The sequence below is a fragment of the Camelus ferus genome, chromosome 3 (genome assembly GCF_009834535.1).
Source record: "Camelus ferus isolate YT-003-E chromosome 3, BCGSAC_Cfer_1.0, whole genome shotgun sequence".
Taxonomy (NCBI): domain Eukaryota; kingdom Metazoa; phylum Chordata; class Mammalia; order Artiodactyla; family Camelidae; genus Camelus; species Camelus ferus.
Genome location: NC_045698.1, coordinates 49,897,005 through 49,914,516, shown reverse-complemented (window position 1 = coordinate 49,914,516; position 17,512 = coordinate 49,897,005). Strand labels below are relative to the sequence as shown.

The following is a 17,512-nucleotide window of genomic DNA, read 5'->3' as shown; positions in this document are numbered from 1 at the left end:
GAAATGTTTCTACCTCCTTGATCAGGCCTCAAAGGTTGGAAGTCAAAGACTCTGAAAACAGCATCTATTTACTTCAACAGAGATTAGAACCATATAGCTTGTTACCTCTTTTACTCAAAGGCTTAGCGCTAAGACTAATAGCAACCTTGGCTTCTTGCTATGTGATAATTCTATAAGGTTAAAATAAAGTATTGGTCTTTATTAAAGAGAGAGCTTAAATTTATCAGATTTCAGAATTCTAAACCATAATAGCATTAGCATATTTGAAAACCTTCTAAGTTAATATTTTTGCCAAAGACCACTTGTTCAATGCCAGTAAATTATTATGGTTAATTAACCCTGGTATTAAATCTACACATGGTATAGAATTATGAAAAGTGATTAAGTGCTGACAAGCTTCCAGCATATGCAGCACTCTATACTGCCAAGTACAATAAGAAGCAGAATTTCATCTACAAATGAAATATGCATTTCTTAATGCTACTAAAATAATTACCTTTAATAATACTTCACAGATACTAGGAAAACCAAGAAAGAAGCACAATAAACAGACTCCATAATGTGTAATTAAGTGACTCACTTCTTACAAATAGAATACAGCAGAAGCAGAAGTGATAAGATATCATGTCCAAAAATGAGTTATAAAAGAATGTGACTTCCATCTCAAACACTGTCATTCTCTCTTGGATTATTCACTGTGGGAAAGCCAGCTGCCACGAGAGACAGCCCTGAGAGGAGCTAAATGTATGTAAGCTTGGAAGTAGATCCTCCTACAGCCAAGGCTTCAGATAAGACTGCTGCTCTGGACAAGAGCTTGACTGCATTCTTATGAGCCAGAGGTGCTTAGTTAAGCCCAGCCAGGATCCTTGATGCACAGAAACCATGGGATAGTAAATTTATAGCTTATTCTCAAATTCTATAATTATCTCATCACAGATCCGCACTGGTCCACATACCACATTTTGAGTAGCTCTGCTCTAAAACAGTTGTATACTAAAGATTATTAATGTTTTCATTTAAATAAAGGTGAAAAATTAAAATATACTAACAAACCAATCAACTAAATAACTTTTATGCCAAATAACTTTTTCTCCTGGAATATGTGCAAAAAAATTTAGGCAATATTTTTTGTACTTAGTACAATTAAACTGGCATAGTGTTAGGCCACTGAGACTTGTTACTTAATAAATATATGTTGAATGAATAAATGATGGGCAGATTAATATACAGAAAGGAATAAAATTAATGGTAACACCTCAGTTAAGTCTTTTTAAATGCAATAATCATGAAAGTTAGCATTTGGATCTCACAGTGTTTTACATCCATTATCCTATTTAATTTTCTTAAGAGATGAGGAAACGAAGGTGCAAATTTAGTTAAGTAACTTAGATAAGGTCATAGAGATTTGGGACTTTCAGATATGGCTTCAAAGCTGTCACACTTAACCATTACACTATAAATACAAAGAAGGTAAAATTAGTGGAATCTTAAAAAAAAAAAGGAACAGTAATTGTTTTATAGACTGATAATGGAAGTAACATCAAAGTACTGTGAATGATACCAGGTAAAATATCATACATTCACTGTAATAAAAAGCACAATTTATGTTCTAAATTTATTTTTAAATGATATCATGATTTTGAAAACTCTAAAAGCCTAAGAAGTCTTCAAATGAAGAATGTGAAATAATGACAAGGAAACTAAAATAAAATTATGAAAATACTATGTTCGTTCAGATTTTTCTAAAAACCAGGAACTTTTTAAAAAGAGTATCTTGAAATGTGAGAAACACTGTACAAAGAAAAATATATTTCAGGATCAACTGCAGATCTTCCTAGTGGCCTAGTGAAAGGCAGTTTCTTCAATAATAATGGCATCTAAATAAACAGTTCATTTTTATCAGTTACTGCCTTACCTAGTAACTTAAAATTAACTATCAAAATAAAAAGCCCTATATTTCCATCTAAAGCAATACAGAAAATAAAGAGAAAGCATTGTTCATAAAAAGAAAGCCTTTTTTTCTCTGAAAATGAGAATTTCCTAAATCTTGTCTTTGTGTAAGTCAAAGTAGCAGCAAAAATGATTTCTCTTTTACAATAGTTAGCCGTTTCTTCCCTTTTCAAGATATAGTGAACCTCTCTAAAGATGGAAGGAAAAATGAAACAGATGAAAATAGAAAGCATGAAATTCCAAAGGTTGGCTATATTTGTTAACAATATGTATGAATAAATGATAATATTTTCTAGTAACTTACCATATGCCAGGCAGGTACTAACTGCTTAAGCATTGTCTCATTTATTCCTCATGACCATTCACTAATTTAAATATTATCCCAATAGAGTATATATTAGTAAAATATATAAATAAATTGAGGCTTAGAGAATTTATGTAATTCACTCATGATCACAGGTGTCCAAGGCAGAATTCAAATCCATATTCTGTCTCCAGAGTCCACATTTTAATCTGTATGCTAAATATATAAGTACTGCCTAAGGTTTATTTTACCTTCATTCTTGAAAGATATTTTTAATTAGATACAGAATTGACTTGACAGTTTTTTTCTTTCAGATGTTGCTTCACTGTTTTCTAGCCTCCATTATATCCTGTTAAGACCACAGTTGTTCAAATTGTTCTTCCTTCTATGTGATGTGTCATTTCTTTCTGGGTGCTTTCAAATTTTTCCTCTCAATCTTTGGTTTCCTAGATGACCTGCCTACACACATACTTTCCTTCAAAGGACAGATCTAGACCAGGTTCCTGCATTCTCCATGAATACTTCTCTCTACTCCCGCCTCCTCTTCATCCGCCCCTTTAAAGATCTGAAGGTTTTCTCTGTCCCCAAAGTGCAGCAGAGCTGCCTTCCTCATCCTCTTGTACCCTCATATTGCATATATGTAAATTTTTTTTCTATTTTTTCAAAATACCCCCTAATGAGAAAGGTAAAAAAGGCTTTCCAAGGCTTCAAAATTTTCCAATCTTTTTTTTTTTTTTAAAGAATATGACCTACAAAATCTATTTGATTTATGTACCTGTTTAACTTACATCTGCAAGATCAAGCACTATAGTACTCTTAGTGACAAAATAGTTTGGGTTCTCATTCTGTTAAAAAACTAGCAATAATCTCTAGAAAGAAGCAATGGCCTTTTAATGAAGGGCTTTGTCTCTGGAATTTACCAGTATTTCTTTATTTCACACATCTTTTCACTTGTCTGCTTGAGTAAATATTATCACATGTTGGTCACTGATCCCCTTGACTTCACTTTGGTTTTTGGTAATTCTTTCAGCTCATGATATATAAAGTATGGTTCTACTGTGAAACGCTTGCTACAATGGGATATACATGATACCCATGCTTTTCTTACGTAAAAAACTGAAAAGTTCTGTTAATATTTTAGGTATTTCTAACAAAAGTGGCCTATTTAGATGTCCTAATGGGCAAATATTTATTATATGCTTTACAAATGATTTTTTATATCTACTTTTATATTTTATACATCCAGTTTTTTAAAATGCAAAAATTTCACTGGATTGGGTGAAGAGAAATGAACTAGTAGTATATTAAGATGTGCTTTGATATTTAAGATGAATACCTTATTTGGTCAAACTATTATTATTTTGGAATGGATTACAATGGTTAACCTTTCCCCTAAGAATAGGTGAAGGAAATAGAAACCAGTCCTAACACTTTCACCTGAGCTAGGAGAAGGAAATACAAACTAGTTCAGGTTTGGTTATGAAATACAATTAAGGAATGTAGTCATATTAACCCTTGGTATACCACAAAGATCTATTAGACCCAATTTGAGTTTTTGAGTTTTTTCTTTGAGCAACTTTATTCTAAGCATTGATATTTCATATCCTAGTCCTTCTAAGGAATCTTCCAAAAAACAAAAAAAAAAAATATTCTTTTTTTTATTAGAATAAAATTCACTCTGTCTTGGAATCGCTATATGGATCTATTCGAATGCTTTACAGATTGAAGATACATGATGGTGATCCCTTTATAAATTGAAGATACCTTATGGTATCTCAGGGATGTTATTTTTCCTATTTTTGAATATTTTGTTATTTTACCATCCTAGGAATTATTTATTCATTACTAATCAACTATTTTTAAAAATAAGGAGAAAACGGAATGGAATCATCTAGAAAGATGATCTAGTAGTGAAATAAATCACCATTACATTGTCCTTCAGTTTTTTTTATTGTGTTGCCCACAGTATCATATCTTTGAAAGAAAGCATAAGAGAAGCATAGAAACACTATTTTTGCATATTTTTTCCCTTTTTGATAGCTTGCATTAAATACAGTTGAGATTTCTAAATTTTTCACTTTCTGTCCATACTGGCAAAAAGAGGAAATTTGACAAAAGAGTTTCACAATTATCAGACAAATCAGAAGGTGAATGTAAAGGGACTAATAGCAGTCTAGACTATAATGATGGTGAAATTAATCTTCTAAGCAAAATCTCAGACTATGAAATTTCAGCTGATTTAAATGGATATATTTTCTCAAACCCAAGAATCAATGAATGAACAATGCACTTTTAAGAATAAAAAGCAAACATTGCATTCCCATCCAGTTAGTCATTCAACAGGAAAGACTTCATCACAGAGTATTTTGCAACAAGAACTTGGAACATCCCATTTTGCTAACAGGATGTATGACAGTGTTCTTTCATCCTTTATGATGTTTGTGCACTAAAAGTTACTTAACACAGTTTGTAAGAGAACAAATGTCTAAAGCAGATATATATACAAAGGAGATAGGAAGGAAATTATGAAGAAATAAAAACTTTATTGGGCTTTATTCTAACTAGTGTTTATAAATATAAAAATAAAAATGTTTTACAATTAATGAAGAAAAAAATGGTTGTTTTCTCTTTAACAAGATTATGAGATATCAAAGCTTTTAATGTTACTGCATTTGGATGATATAAGTGCAACATTAAGAGCCAGAAGTTATGATAAGCTAGAATCTATTAAACATGTATATGAAATCTAGACTCTTTATTTAAAAAATGGATAGTATTAAGATCATGCATAAAAGGTGATGAGCAGCTAGTTACTTTCAAAGGACATTATCCATAATTCAGGAAAATATGAAACAAAAAATTTGAGCTTACTAAGTTTTGACTTTTATTACAATGTCTAATAAAGTTGTTCACTATCCCTTTATTGTTACCGCTCAAGATTATTCGTAAGTTACTCCAAAATCAAAAAAAAAAATGATGACAAATGCCAGTGACTACTAGTCATGATATACTGAGTTAAATCAATACGTAACTCCTCTTTCAACATTAGACAAAAGGATAATTACAACAGGCTCTAGAGATCACTTAAATTATTCGCGGGTAATCAGAACACAGACTTGCCAACACACACACACTCCTTTAGTTAACAGTCATAGAAAAAAATTGTAAACTGGCTACATAATATGTTATTGCAGCTTAACAATGTATGTGGGTGAATTTCCTTTCAAGAAAATTGTTAAACTAAAGAAAAACTATGCAGCATACCTAGAATGTAATCTGGCTCTAACAGATACTTAAATGTTTCTTCATAATAATAATACAGTTGTTGTTGTTGTTTGTCTAAATACAGTTGGCCCTCCATATCTGCAGTTTGCACATCCTGGTAGTCAATCAACCAAAGGATCCGCAGTTGGTTGAATCCGCAGGTGGGGAACTGCAGATACGGTAGGCCAACTGCACGCCATTGTTACAGGAAGGACTTTAGCATCCATGAATTCTGGCATCTAAGGGATCTGGAAGCCAAACCCCCAAAGGATACTAACAGACAACTGCATATGTGTTAAAAGTACATATTATGAGCCTCTGAGGCTCAAAAGTCTGGGCTAGACTATTTACTAGCTACAACCTTGGGTAACTTACTTAACTTCTTTGAACTTTAATTCATTTATATGTAAAATAGATAACGTCTATCTTATAGGATTTTTGTGAAAAGTGAATACTAAATGTAACAAACCTGAAGCAATGTCTGACACTTGAATAGGTCTTTAACGAATGATACTACATCCTTATGAAAAACTATGATGAATTTGGTTCTTTAGTCTCTCATTAATTTTAACAGTGCTAGTGATCTTTCTCCTGGGCCTTGTTATTGCAATTCCTTATTAATTGAAATTCATCATCAACCTTCAGTCATCTTCCAACTAAACTTATTCCATTCACCTATATTTACTGAATACTTACTATGTGACAGGCAATTTTAAAGCTTTACTTGCTCTTTAATAATAACTATTAAAAACATATCAATAGCTTTATGCACTTATTCCTTCCTGCATTTCGAAATAGTCTAGGATTACTATCTGTATTCTAGGGTAATAAAACATTAGAAAATAATGAGTCTATGAAAGATATGGTATACATCTCATTTTTTAGCACCCCAATCAGGATCATCGTACAGCAGGTCTTAAATATTTTAAATGAAGACAGGGATGAATTGTATATTTATAAACTATATCACCATAACAACACATATATTATTCAGCTTACTTAACTAAGAAGAGGATCTGAAATTACGGTAAAAGTGAAACAGTGAAAGGGCAGGGAGAAAAACAGGAAGCAAAAAACATTTACAAAATAACTATCATGAGGATTCTACCAACACTTAAGAATACCACAATGCTTCATATAGTATGGCTTTAACATCCTAACAAAAGAATTTCTCAGTATAACAGAAAGAGGTTAAAAGTTAGTGCCTCAAAAGCTTGGGGAGAAAAACCGAAGGAAAATGTATACATGCAGAGAGTGGACACTAATATCCGTATTCATCTATTCTAAAGGTGTACTACATACTTTTTAGTCTAAAGGATTTACTATTATAGTGAAATCTATGAAATACCAACTACTCCTGACATGTTTTTACCTCACAAAACCAAATAGATATAAATAAAAGATAATGGAATGCACTTAGAAACAATGATCAGTACACATATGTAAACTAAAAATACGTACAGTGTATTGTATATGTATTTACATGCAATATAATGTATATGTGCAGTCACACTGTAATCTTTCTACCTAATAAAACTGAAAAAGTATAATCAGTTCAAAAGAAAGATAATGGAATACAGTTTCAGTATTATTCAACAGTAAGAAAGAATATTTCTTCTTGGAACATGCCTGGCTTGGTTCTCTTCCGTACAACAGGAAACAGGATAAAAGGGTAGCCTACATGTTCTTTCAAATTCTGTTTCTGAAATCACCATCTTATTGCTGAATGTTAGAACTTTCCACAGGATGTGACATTTTCCTAAGTACCTGTGTGTAGTGCATTAAGTTATCAATGAGTACCTCTCTCTTCCCCAAATAAAGTTGTCCTTGGAGAGTTAAATGGTAAAAATCAACACTCAGGGAGTCAAGACATGTATACAAAGTTACCTTAAGGATCAGAGTAACAGGTAAGCCCTGGTATTATGAGCATAACACAATAATAATAACTGATGTCAATAAAACAAAAGTCTTTCAACTCAAATGGGGTCTGGGTGACTAGAAACAGACCAAAGAAAAAGAAAGTAAGCAAGGTAAATATTGGCAATGCCTACTTAACTATCCATCTCCATAACAGAGATAAACTAACAATGCTACAGACCATTTACAATCATAATTGAGGAAAATAAAAATATGAGACTGGGCTATAGGAAAAGGACATCAAGCCTATATTTGAAACCAAGAGATGAGGAGACATCACAGAGCCTGGAAAAATGGTGAGAAGATTAGAGGCTCTTGAGATGCTGAGGTGTGAAAAAAGACTGAAGTAAGAATTAAGAATAGGAATAACATAGTTTTCTCTTCTCTATTCCTAGTTGTCAATTAAAATAAGATGGAAGGCATGTTATGAAGGCTCTATTATAGCTTAATTTTCCCCCACCTTCTATTTCTCACCTATTCCCTCCTCTGCTTTTCTCATCACTGCTGCCAATGCCTGCTTGCAGTAGAGGAACAGAAGAGGCAAAACAGTAACAGACAATAGTAATACACAACACATAGAAACAACAGTAATGCTGGGCAAGGGGAGGAATGAGGAGAAAAAGCAGTACCAGTATATGCAGGAAGGAGAGAAATCCTGCAGATGTCTGGCTGTGGGGACCATTCACATATAAAGAATACACATAAGTTAGTCAGATTAATTACAAGGCTCCTTTTATTCAACTAGATTTTATGCTTGGCTTTTGATATTTTTCTCAGCAACTGGAAAATTTGTTCTATTACTTAAAAGACTTGATAAATCCTTTAATAAAGTTCATTCATAGACTAGTACACTTACACTGGGTATATATATACAGCTATAAAGATCTAAGTCTAACTGAAAGTCATTAATCTGTAAGATATGCATGCCAGATGCTGATTATAGACAGGTAAAATACAGTCTTTTTTTTTTTTTTTGCACCAACCTAAAAATTTAAGATACATAGGGGAGCAATCCTCTCAATATTCCTACATTCACTTTACACACATTTGTATACTACCCCATTCTGTGAATACACTTGCAAAGATATTTCAAAAGAATTCCGTATAATGTCACAAAAGATGAATACATGCAAGTTTCTGACAGCCCCTTATATATCTGAAATTAGTGTTTACGTCATCAGAAATGGACATGATACACATTTCATATAAATGAATATCCATTTTGATATGCTTAAGTAAATACCAGTTTACAAGTGCATTTAACACCACAACTGGGATATACAGAGCAAGAAAAAGAGAGAGACTGGTTATACTGATGCCATTTATTAAGTTAGCATTTATTAAATACACATCCCAAGTCATATAGCTATTAAGGATGAAACCACCAGGATTCATACCAAGGGACTTTGGGCTTGCTCACTCTAAACAAAGCAAGAATCATCACAGTAGCAGAAACTATATGATTATTTAATAGGTCTGACAGGAACATTAAGCCTGACAGGTTAATATGATCAATTAGTAGTCAAAAGGGGGGGGGGGGGAATACCCATTCAAAAGGGCAAGCATTACATGCTAAATTGGAAAGGGCTTACAGAGACACTTTAAAATCTTTTAAATTTCTGAACTTCATTTAGGGGATATGCTGAATGTCACACACATGGTAGTAACACTCCCCCCACCCCCCCAAAAGGAGAGAGATCTATCAATTCATAATACTTTTAACATGACAGCACATTAATAAGTTTATATAACTTGGTGGAAAGAGATGAGCAAACAGGACAATCCTTTTTCCTTTAAAATTCCAGATAGCCACTGTTTTAACTAAAAAGACCTGGGGCAAGTGGCCTGCAAGGATCAGTATAAGTACGATTAGATAACAGGATTAGAGGAAAGGATTTATCACTGTCAGGTGATAGGAGTACAAGTTACCTTCTTTCAGTTTACAGAACACTAGTTCAACTCTTACAGTTACCTGTATATCTTTCTCACCTTGTTTTCTGTTACAATCTCCTTGAATGCAGACTCCAACTTCTCCCCTCTTTTTTTTTTACCTTTCACTATTTTAAAATCACCCACATTAGTCAGCATGATATCCTGCATATTGTATGCTTCTTGAATTAAATTATTAATTGAAAGATAAGGTAAAATACATTTTAATTATATTGAATGCTTTCTATGTGCTGAGCACTACTCTGAGGACTAAAAATAGAAAAAAGTTACAAAAAATGGCTGAAAAATTTTAAAAACTCAGGTTTTAGTGGAAGAAAATAATATATGCAGTCTAATACATCAATTTAAACATTTATCATGTGCTATGCCTTTGAAAAGAAGTAATATCTGTGTGGTACTTGACAATGAGATTTTCATACATGTTAAATGATTTTTCCCTTCAGAATGTCCCCTCTCCTGCCCTTACAGTTAGAAACAGACTATAACGCAAATTATATATATGAGATATGTCTATCATTTCTAGGCAGCCTCCCACTCCCAACAAATCACAGAAGGGGTAGACTTATACTCCACACTTTCAGGAAAAGTTGATTAGAGCATTGGCTGGCCAACTTCACCTGTTTCTTTTAAGAATCTGAACTAAGAGACACTGAGAGAGCCCTGAAACTGAGGGTAGTTAAACCAATTTGGACAACATGCAAGATGAGAGCTGAAAAAGACAAGGGAATTGAGATTAAGAACACAAAAAACACAGAGATGAAAGATACCATGAGGCCCCAGAGATGAACACAAAAACACCAAGTCCTCATTTTCCAAGTTTCCAACATGTACGAGGCCTGGCTGAGGAGTCAGAGATCACAGTAACATTTTCTTACTTGAATTACCCCCAATGTATCTCTGCCTCCTTCAGTCAAAAGGGCCTTGATAAGACAGGTAACAGTAAAGTATCTAACTGGTCAACCAAAATAAACTGACAGCTATTCCCAACGTGGTTCATTCTGAAAGTGAAACCTCCTATCACAATCTCCTTCCAATAGCTTGCTAAAATGCCATCCTATCACCATCCTCTGTCTTCAGTGGTGAGGGAGGACCCAGACATACTACTGGGCAGTGTAAACTAATGCAGCCTTTACGATGACAATTTGACAGTATTGCACTGTAAAATGTACATATTCTCTATTTCAGCAGCCCACTATTGGGAATTTATGCCCCAAAAAGAGCTAGACAAGTGCACAAAAATAAACTAATGTTTCCTTATAGCATTTTTGTAATCTCAAAAAAATGAAAATTTTTGATTGTCCATCAAAGGACGAATTCTATGCAGGCAATAAAAAGAATGCTATGAAATGGATGGTCACAATATACTGTTAAATTAAAAATGCAATTTGTAAATGGTATAGTCTCTCTCTCTTTCTCTCCCTCACCCCCGCCCCCATATATATACACACACACAAACATGCACAGAGATACACACACAGATCGTCCTTGACTTATGATGGGGTTATGTCCCAATAAACCCATCGTAAGTTGAAAATACTTTAAGTAGCAAATGTATTTAATACTCCTACTGGATAACAGAGCTTAGCCTAGCCTACTTTAAACATGCTCAGAACACTTACAATAGCATGTAATTGGGCAAAAATCATCTAACACAAGGCCTATTTTACAAAAAATGTTGAATATCTTATGTAATTTATTTAGTAACGAAAGTGAAAAGTATAGAATGGTTGTAAGTGTGTTAGTTGTTCACCCTCATGATCACGTGGCTCACTAGGACCTGTGACTCAGAAGAATCACACCATAGGTTGCTAGCCCAGGAAAAAGTCAAATTTCAAAATTCAAAGTACAGTTTCTACTGAATGTTATTGCTCCCATACCATCATAAAGTCTAAAAATAACAAATTGAACCATTTTAAGTAGGGGACTGTCCATATACATTTATATTCTGAAAAATATAAATAGCACTCTTAGGGAAAAACAGAAGAGAAATGCTTAAAAAAGCAAGTATAGTCCTCTCTCAGTATCTCAGGGGACCGGTTACAGGACCCCCTGCAGACACCAAAATCCTTGAATACTCAGAACTCTTATGTGAAACGGTGCAGTATTTGTATAACCAAATCAGAGCCTCCTATATACCGTAGTTTTAAAAAATTTTTATACCAATTGTTAGTTTTTATTTCATATAAAAAGAACATGGAGTTTACCAAAAAAGAAAAGAAGTATTCTGTGAAGAGATACATGACTTGAATTCTTATCCATTACTAAAAGTCAGTCTCCTATAACACTTTAAATCACCTCTAGCCTACTTATAACACCTCATACAATGTCAATGCTATGTAAATAGTTGCTGGTGGGCAGCAAATTCAACTTTTGCTTTTGGGAACTTTCTGGAATTTGTTTTCTGAATATTTTCAATCTGAGGTTGGTTGAATTGGCAAATGTGGAGCCCACAGACATGGAAGGCTGGTTGTACTGTATTTCACTGTTTCAAGAACACCCGGTTTTTTCATATTGTAACATATCTAAAACTGGGACGCTTCTTCCTGTAATCCTTATCAGTGAGACAGCAGTTGTGACATAACTGTCATGACCCATGCATCAAACATGGATAGGCATCAACAGTTTGGGGAAAACAGCTCTGAAGACAATGATGGGGCATTTTAAAGAAATTCTGTAATCAATTCTCTTGATAGTAAAGAGGAAAATCCATGGGAAAACAGGGACATTATCAATGCTAAGTTGAAAATTAATTTAGAAGACTCTAAAGAGATTAACTAGCCTTTAATTTATATAATTTATAATTACCTTTTCTTCTATCACAAAAGTGATACATACACACTTGCACACCCATACTCACATGGATATACTTTTTTTCCTATGCAAAATGGTACAAAGAAGATAATTCAAGTGGTCCACAATTTCACTACCCCGGAATTATTCAACACATTAAAATAGGGCAAAAAAAATCAGTTGTATTATTCACAGGCTATAGTTTGCTCATCTGTATTTTATTTTTTAAACTGTGACTATTCATAGATAATTACCTCTATTTCATAGATTAGTATCTCTAAATTTGCAAAATCATGTTTCTTATGTAAATCCCCAATTTTTAACTGGTTGTGTTTCAGTTGGGAACATTATAAAGATTATAAAGAATTCCCAGGTTAGCTAAAAAGGACTATTTAACTCAAAATGCAGCTTCAACACAATAAATACAGAACCTGTAAGTTTTGTTATGGACTAAATTGTGTTCCCGCCAAATTCATATTTGAAGACTTAACTGTCAGTGTGACTATATGTGGAAATAGGGCCTATAAGGAGGTAATTAAGGTTAAGTGAGGCCATAAGGGCAAGGTCTTAATCCAACACGGCTGGTGTTCTTATAAGAAAAGGAAAAGGGACCAAAGCCACCCAGTCTGTTGTATTTTGTTATGGCAGCATAAATTGACTAATGAAGGCACTTTATAGCATCATTTTAAAAAATTAGACAATGTCTTCAGTTTCAACAGGGGACATCCTCTCCTGCTGTAGTTCTAGCATCAAGGAGAAATATTTCCTTCTATGCCTCTACTTCCTGATCAGTACAATTGCAAAATCCTCAGTTCCAACACCTTTGGGTTTTTGGCTTCTGTGTCACTGCGGTAGGAGTGGAGGGCAGGCAGGAAGGCTTTGAGACTGGTGTTTAGTGGAGAAAAAGGGAGAATGAGAGGAGGTGGGAGATGAGGAGACAGAAGAGAAACTGAAGAACTCTAGTGCGATGAGAATGAACACTCAGGATAGCTGCGCTCAAACCGCAACTATGCTCTTTACTGCTGTATGATCTTTGAAAAGTTATTTAACTTCTGTACGTTCAGTTTCTTCATGTGAAATGTTAGAAATAGCAATAATAATAGAAATAAAATTGCAATAATAAATTCTACATTGGGGTTAAATAAGACAGCATACATGTCAGGGCTGGGTAAATGAAAAATGTTCAAAATCATTAGTTGAATTAAGAGCATAGTCACTCTGATATACTCATCTATAGGATATATTATTTATTTACACAATTATTCCTGCTTTTAGAGGTATCTGAAGAAAAGGATATGATCTTTAAAATCAGATAGGCCTGTGTTCAAATCCTAACTCTGACATTTAGCAGCTATTTGACACTGGGTAAGTTTTAGCTGCACTAACAAGTTACTGAGCTTTAGTTTCACTCATTACCCTTAAAATGAAGCCAACAATGCTCACCTTACGTTGCTTGTAAGGAGTAAGTTAGATCAGGTATGTAAAGTGCCTGGCCAAGGCTAAGATTTAATACTGTAAAGATGTTATTTTCTTCCCAAATTAAGTGCATTCTTAATCCAAATTTCAATAGAATGTTTCATGCAATTTGACAAGGTGTTCTAAAATTCACCTGGAAAAGAAGGTATACAAAAATATCCAAATGAAAAAGAACATCAGGAGTTTTGCTGTTACATACATGAAAATAGTATAAAGTAATTAAAACAGTATGGAATTAGCATAGGTATAGACAAATAGATCAATGAAAAAGAATGGAGTCCAGAAACAGACCTAGGTATATTGAGATTTTGCATATCAGATAAATATAAGGGTAAAAGTAGGCTATTAAAATTAAATAAAGTGTTGAGTGAAATGGCTGTCCTTTAAAAACAATTAAACTCCTACTTCATTCCATAAACAAAAATAAATCCCAGGTGGATTCAAGTTCTAAAAGTTGAAAGAAAAAAAAAAAAAAAAAGGGAACTCCTAAAAGTGAAAATATAGAACACTTAACAAAATAGTTGGGGAAGGCTCTAAGAGAGAAAACTCAGAGGCTTTCACTCTTACCATAGAATAAAAAGAAAACTCATGTATTTTATATATTCTTGTATTGCAATTTCTTCCCATTAACAGAAATGAAGAGCATCCCAATCCGTAATGTGATATTTTAATCAGTATACAAAAATCCTACTGGGGAAGAGTATAGCTCAGTGGTAGAGTGCATGCTTAGCATGCACAAGGTCCTGGGTTCAATCCCCAGTACCTCCACTGAAAAAAAAAATTAATTAATTAATTAAAAATACCTAAATAAACCTAATTACATGCCCCCCCCCAAAAAACCCCAAAAATCCTTCTGTACTTAAAAATATTTTTCAAATAGTCTTGTAAGGACAGAGAGACAATGGGGCAAAATCTTTTTTAAAAAGGCAATTTCTCTCACATGAATTATAAATACAATGAAACAATTTTCTACTAATTAAGTCTGCACTTAGTGATGTGTTGGTGGTTACAACCACACAACTTAGAAATGCAAAAAATATAATAGAAAGTTCAATTTAAAAATAAACATACTATGCTTCCATGATTCTAAATTGCATTAATGAAGTGGATTTCTTAATAGTTCGTAATTATTTACTTAAAGCTAATGACCTTTTAAAACCTAGACCTTAAAAGAATCAGAGATAGGATGTCAACTGTATTAGGTAACTGGAAGGCAAAGCAAAAATTGATACAATATTCAACATTCTAAAGGTATAATTTAGTAATTCAATAAAGAGGGAGAAGTGTGCTAAGTGGGTTTTTTCCTTTTTCACTTTTGAATGACAAAATTGGGATTATGTTTTAAGTAATATGTTGACAAAAGGTATTTTCAAAGGCTTTCTCTCAAAGTTTTATTCATCTGAATGGCTCTCAATTATGCATTGTCACTTGAGTTCACAATGGAAAAACGATTTGTAACTTACAACAGATCTAGCATCTTTAAGTGTCAATTTAGGAAAATAAAAGATATCATATGTACTTCTTAGAGACACTTTCTTTCCATCATTCCATTTTTTCCTGAAGATTCCAGTTAGGCTGATCTCTATCACTACCAGAGCTATTTCTGGCCATTCTGCCTTTTCCCCTAAATTCAAAACTTCACGTCTTACCTCTCATCACCCACCGTAAGCAGGTATTCTTCTAAGGTTTAATAAGGAGTTTTACTGTTGGCAATTATTAGGAAATTATCAGGATTGAAAAGTAGCAAACAAGGTAAAAGAACTGAAGCTACAAAGTTAAAGACCTCATAAAAGTTATCCTTAAAAGTTATGTGAAAAAAGACTACCTACACAACATCTGTTAGATCTTCTTTGCGTTCCAACTAATCAATTATAGTCTTAAGACAAGGCCAGACTCCAATTGCATAATCCATTATTATTCAATAAGATTGTTGCCCTTTAATCTTTGTTACAAAAGAAAGTTTCGATTCCAACCTTTCCGATCTTTCAGACAGAAGTAGGTCATTAGAGATGGTTAACCTGGGTCTCAGGAGGACACTCATTTACAACTAAGAGAAAACTCCAAGCTCTCATCAAACATTATTTTACTTTAAAAACTCTCCAACGTCCTTTATTCTCTGACATCTTCCAAATTACTTTGCACAAAGTAAAAACTCTGTAAAGCTAACAACGTGAAGTTCTTGGTCTGGTGAGAAGGAACTAAGAATTTTTCTTTCAAAAACAGGTAACATCAAGTGTGAAGTCTAACTTCCAAAGAGCGAGATGGAAGACCTTCGAAATTTGCAGAGGCGGTATGACCGTAAGAAATGCCCTTGTCATTACAGAGGTCGCAAACCTCTGGCCCGCGGTTGAGGCAGAAGCGCCAGTAGACTTCTGCCCGGGCATGCCGCAAGATGCTCCCGGGCTTTCGGGAAGCCACCATGGAGGGCAGGCCCGGCATCCTCAGCAGTTATCTCACGTCGGGCCCGCAAGCCCAACAGGTTCGTCATAAACACCGTAGGCAGAGACAGAAGCGCGGCCAAGGGGACGGGTCACGCAACTGTCAAACGAAGCCCACTCTCCCCTTCACGGTCCCCAAGGCGACAAGCCTTCCCGGCGCGGATCACTCACCAGTTGCCTCAGGGTAGCGACTACAGCTCCCAGGAGGCTGCGCGGCTGACGGAGCAGCGCCCTTCCCAGAATGCAGCACGGCGGCGTCCCCATCCCTCCTTCTCCTTTGTCCGCTCCTCCTACTTTTCTACCCGGCGTCACCCGGGAGGGCCGGAGGTAAGTAGCGGGAGGGGACTCCGAGCTTCGGCGTGTCGCGTCAGACGCTGGGAGGGGGACGGGGCGGGGAGCGGGGGGAGAATGGGAGGACGAAGGGGAGGAGAGAGGGGAGGGGAGGGTAAATAGTGGGCCAGGCAGGAAGATGGCGGCGGTAGCGGAGGTGTGAGTGGACCCTGATCTCTGCAGCTGGATTTTCTCTTCTTCCTCCCCTTTTCGTTTCCCCTGAGGTTGGCATCGAGGGGGCTGAGTTCAGGTGGCGGCCCCGGGCGCAGCGCAGGGGTCACGGCAACGGCGGTGGCGGCGGCTGACGCCTGGAAGGGCAGGGTTCCCTCGCCGCTCGTCCTCCTTCCCCGGTCCGCTTGGTGTCAGGAGCGGCGGCGGCGGCGCGGCGGGCGGACTTCGTCCCTCCGCCAGCTCCCTCCAGCACCGGAGCAGGCACTCCTTCCTTCGCCATCCCCCGACCCTTCACCCCAGGGACTGGGCGCCTCCTCCGGCGCAGCTCAGGGAGCGGGGGCCGGTCTCCTGCTCGGCTGTCGCGCCTCCATGTCGGATAACCAGAGCTGGAACTCGTCAGGCTCGGAGGAGGATCCGGAGACGGAGTCCGGACCGCCCGTGGAGCGCTGCGGGGTCCTCAGCAAGGTGAGCCACCCGCGCAGCGGAGAGCCCCCTGCTCAGACTCACCTGCCGCGCGCGAGGCGAGCCGCTGAGGACTTGGGGTGGGGCTGGGCGGGAGACACGGACGGTCCCGGGGCGGGGGCTGCGGAATGTGCTGGGGTGTGGGGCTGAGTTCTGCCGCAGGAGTGCCCGGGCCAGGGCCGAGGTGGGGGTGGGGGCAGAAGGGGACTATCTTCCTCGCCCGCCCTGGGGCTCGGCGGCCTAGGACTAGGGAAAACGTGTCCCAATCTCTGATCCAGTTTGGGAGCGGGATGCGCAGCGTGTCTTGAGACCCAGGCCGGCAGCTGTCCCGGGTATAGGAATTTGGGGTGGGCAACAGCCGTATCCAAAGGACTGGGTATGAGAACGATGCAAGTCAGACCTCTCAAACAAGCTCATTGCAGAGGTGCCAAGCAAAGTAGACTTGGGGGTTTTCTGCAGA

General features: G+C 36.4%; 2 protein-coding genes across 4 annotated transcripts in view; one reads left to right on the top strand and one right to left on the bottom strand.

The window, feature by feature from the left end:
• Positions 1-16,594, bottom strand: part of POLK (DNA polymerase kappa) — a 62,972-nt gene extending 46,378 nt beyond the window's left edge. For 2 of the 3 annotated variants that reach the window (XM_032474346.1, XM_032474351.1), the window contains exons 1-2: positions 16,261-16,594; positions 13,619-13,784 (exon numbers count right to left, since the gene is read on the bottom strand). The gene's annotated coding sequence lies outside the window, so the exon portion shown is untranslated. The remainder of the gene's footprint in view (positions 1-13,618; positions 13,785-16,260) is intronic. The other variant, XM_006190059.3, reaches the window with a different exon arrangement.
• Positions 16,595-16,608: 14 nt separating this feature from the next.
• The window catches only part of CERT1 (ceramide transporter 1), a 119,539-nt gene continuing 118,635 nt past the window's right edge, over positions 16,609-17,512 (top strand). Inside the window, 1 exon segment of the mRNA XM_032474354.1 lies at positions 16,609-17,055. Within this exon segment, the coding sequence (XP_032330245.1) occupies positions 16,960-17,055 (96 nt within the window). The 5' untranslated portion in view covers positions 16,609-16,959.